The sequence below is a fragment of the Equus quagga genome, chromosome 14, assembly GCF_021613505.1.
Source record: "Equus quagga isolate Etosha38 chromosome 14, UCLA_HA_Equagga_1.0, whole genome shotgun sequence".
In the NCBI taxonomy this organism is placed as follows: Eukaryota; Metazoa; Chordata; class Mammalia; order Perissodactyla; family Equidae; genus Equus; species Equus quagga.
This window is the reverse complement of record NC_060280.1, coordinates 71,100,875-71,104,997: the sequence shown is the minus strand read 5'-3', so window position 1 is coordinate 71,104,997 and position 4,123 is coordinate 71,100,875. Positions and strand designations below refer to the sequence as shown.

At 39.0% G+C, this 4,123-nt stretch overlaps 1 protein-coding gene across 1 annotated transcript; it reads right to left on the bottom strand.

Annotated features, from left to right (window-relative positions):
• Window positions 1-514: 514 nt before the first annotated feature.
• LOC124251687 (putative olfactory receptor 10D4) lies at window positions 515-1,440 on the bottom strand. The gene is given in 2 exon segments (XM_046684479.1): window positions 515-1,023; window positions 1,026-1,440. Coding segments are annotated over 2 exon segments (924 nt in total).
• Window positions 1,441-4,123: the final 2,683 nt, after the last annotated feature.

Here is a 4,123-nt window from a genome sequence, read left to right as displayed (position 1 = left end):
TGAAGCAGATTTAACAGACTGGAGATTTTTTGGCAAGTTGGAGGATATTCTATGCTAATTGAAGAGAAGTTTCCAGGAGAGGTAAATATTTATGCTATTTTTCATACAATACAGAGGCAGCGTTAGCACTAGGTTAAGATCCTTTGTTCACATCCTAGCTTAGCAAGCTTCTAACTCTGTGACACTGGAGAATTGTCTTAAACTCTCAGTGCCTTAATATCCTCCTCAGTAAATTGGGACAATAATATTACCAACTCAATATGATAATTATTGTAATTATACATTTCAGTATTTGTGAAGTGCTTAGAATAGTGCCTACATAAAATAATAATCACTGTAAAAGATTTTGTTGAGCAAACAATTCTATAAATATGTCCACATAAATCACATGATAATCTATTCAATTTCACCTATTTGTTCCAAATCCCACTTAGCAATCACAACAACTATAAGAGACTACTTGCCCCAGGTAAATACAAGGCTAAGTTGTAAGGACAGATAATGACATGAAAGCTTATGCCCCACAAGAATGTACTCCTGGGATTAGTGCTTTTCTCAGAGCCAACTTCACATCCTTGTTTCTCAAAGCATATATCAAAGGATTCAGGGAAGGACTAATGATATTATTCAACACCGGAACCACAGAATCCAGCCAAGGGCTGGAAGCAGGCCGGAGGTAAATGAAGACTACAGGTCCATAGAAGAGCAGGATGGAAGTCAGATGGGCACTGCAGGTTGAGAAGGCTCTGTGCCTGCCTTCTGAGGAGCTGATTTTCAATATAGAGATAACGATGCGAGTATAAGAAGTGAGGATAAGAAGAAAACACATGAGTGAAACAACACCTACATTGGTGAAACTCACCGTCTGAGCCAGAGAGGTGTCTGCACAGGCCAAGGGCAGCACCACAGGGATATCACAGAAGAAATGATCCACCTCATTGGGGCCACAGTAGGGTGACTTAAAGATGAGGAATGTGAGGACAGATGCATGCAGACAGCTCCCCATCCAGGTGCCTAGAGTGTGCACAGCCTGTGGTTCGTGATAACTGTATATCGCAAGGGGTGACAGATGGCTGTAAAACGGTCATAGGCCATCACAGTGTACAGGAAACACTCAGTGCAACCCAAGAAATGGTAAAAGAAGACTTGGGAGGTGCAGCCCTGGTAAGAGATGGTCCGGCTTTGCCCCATCAGGTAGAACATCATTTTGGGGGAACTCACTGAAGGGAAAAATATGTCAAACACTGCCAGGTTTCCCAAGAAGAAATACATGGGAGTGTGGAGGTTGGAGGAAGTGAGGATGGCCAGAAGAATGAGCAGGTTCCCCAGCAGAGTGAGCAAGTAGAAGGCCAGAAAGAAGACAGTTAGCACATTTTCCAGCCCTTTTGTGTGAGGGATTCCCATGAGGAGGAACTCAGTTACAGGAGTGTGATTCCTCATCTTCACTTCTAGTTAGACCTGGAAGATCAAAGAAGGCTTCATGAGATGAGCTTATGCAATAAACGAATACCTTCATAGAACCTATTGGAAATTGATAATATCCATATATTATAAAAAAATTTAACAGTAATCATTGCAATTCTGTAACTAATTACTGTGTGACTTTGAGTAAGTCATTTATTTAATTTTTATCTATTTCCTCAGAAGGAAAATAGGGATAACAAAAGAGATAGAGTAGAAAGAGGGTAGAAAATAAAACTTTCAGTTGGATATATCTGAGTTTAAATGTCAAATCTACTCCCTACTCTGTGACTTGGGATAATTTTGAAAAAAAACCTAAATCTCCTCTGTATCTGTATATGTAGCATAAAACTATCTTATGATTCTTGTGAGGATTAATGCTTTAATGTATCTTAAGTCCCTAGTGTAATGCCCTACTCCTACTCGCCCTTGTTAAAAAATCCATTCAAGACACTAATATTCTGATTTTTATGAGCCTTTATTCCACACTGTATTTCCTTTAGGTCAACTTTCAGCAGTCCTGAGATCATCTATTTATGTGAATGATTCAGGAAACTGCTTTTTCCATCACCAGCCACACAACTGAAAATGGAGAATTGTCCGTTACCAATATTTTAAATATGAAATTTAATTTCACTATTTCAATGTTCAATTAGGATTAATATTCAATTAAATTCTAATATTCAATTAAATTCAATATTTCAATATAAAGTTTAGTTTCTCAATAGCAATTACGTCTACAATACAACTGAATACATACAATCCGCATTAAGGTTTTTAAGGTTAAGCTTCATCAGTTAGAGAATATCTTAAGAAAATACCGAGGAGTCAACCACGTCAGTATTCACCCAAACTCAAATAGAGCCAATTCCCACATTTTTCCCACCTTCCTCTAGTGCATATAACCCATCAGAAGATGAGAAAAAGAAAGCACTCTACACAGAAGGCAGTTACACACCAGACTGAAGGGAAACAGCTGGCTCGGGCTGAAGCAGGCCCCACATCCACCCTCCCCTGTTTCATTTCCTTTTAGATGCTGTGGAACACGAGGGCCAGGCTCTGAGGCCAGAAAAGCTGAGAAATCCTCTTTCTCAGACTCAGTCTCTCAGGCCTGACAGTCTAGATCCAACAGTGCCTCTGGACCCTGAGTGAAGGAGCAGCATTCATTCCCCCAAGAGAGAATAAACGTCTTTAGTGTTCCTTTGGGACTCCGTTCCCTCGTGAGCACCAACTCAAAAGTCTTCAGAACAGAGGGAGCAATTAGACTAGAGATGTTTCTCTCTTCCCTCCCTCCTTCTTTCTCCCCACTGCCTCTCCCTCATTATTTCTTAGACTAAAACAATTATGTAGCAGCATTTAGTAGTTTTTAAATCTCTCATTAGCAATAACTCTTGGGCATGTTTTTCCACTGCTGGAGCACCATCCATTGGGTTCCGATATTTGAAATTGCCCAGTGATCCTGGCCTTGGAAGATGTACGTTTGAAGAAAGCGCTGGGGATTAGGAAAGTAACTACTTAAAGAAAACAGGCAAGAATCCCATCTTGGTGTTAAATAAAACACACCTACAACTGTTTTCCCCATAATTAGCTTTATAATTCTCCCAGTGATCACTTCTTCAACTGCCAGAATTCGTATCTTACTATTTTGTAAAATCTCTTCTCTTTATTTTCCCATTAGACTGCTACTGATGTTTCTCTCAGCATGCTTTAGTTATTGCAACTTGGTTCAATTTCTTTTTAAAGAATTCAGTCTTCTGACTGCAGTGTGGAGAATGGATCCCAGAAAACAAGAGTAGAATTTGGTAGGGCTGTTAGCACATTATTTTTACTGGCCATCTAAAGAAACAAGCACATGGACCTACTAAAAATGCTATGTCTAACCATTTTAATAATTGTGATAACAGGAAAGCCACAAAATGACAAACTTTAGGTACTTTTTAAAACATTCTAATACTCACTGTCCTTTTTCATGCCAGGGAATTCAGAAGAGAGTTCTGTCTCCATGGTTTTGAAGTCATAATTACATCTTACTGAGAATCTCCTTTTTTTTTTTTTAACCAGGCTGTTCAAGGCCCTTTTATTTCATCCTTGCATCAACCCCATGAGCTAAATGCTATTTTCTTTTTAAGGATGAAAGTAGGTTTGAAAAAGATCAAGTAATTACCAAAGTCTACTCCAAAAGTCAGTCACTGACTTTGGATCTGAAGTTTAGTCGGTCTGCATTTAAAATTTATGTTCAATTCCTAGCAAATAGAATAAATATTCTGAGTCTTAATTTAAAAAGTAAACATGCTTGGTGACGTATTTCTACCCATTTTTCTGTTCTTTAGCTTTGCTTTAAAAATGAAGCTATTAAGAGGCTGGCCCAGTGGCACAGCAGTTAAGTTTGCACGTTCCACTTTGGCAGCCAGAGTTTGCAGGTTCAGATCTCAGGTGTAGACCTACGCACTGCTTGACAGATGTTCCACATATAAAGTAGAGGAAGATGGGCATGGATGTTAGCTCAGGGCCAGTCTTCCTCAGCAAAAAGAGGAGGATTGGCCGTAGTTAGCTCAGGGCTAATCTTACTCAAAAAATAAATAAATAAGTGCTCAATGATTTAAAGGAAAAGTGAATATAATGAGCAGATAAATGGAAGATATACAAAAGAACACAGAACTTC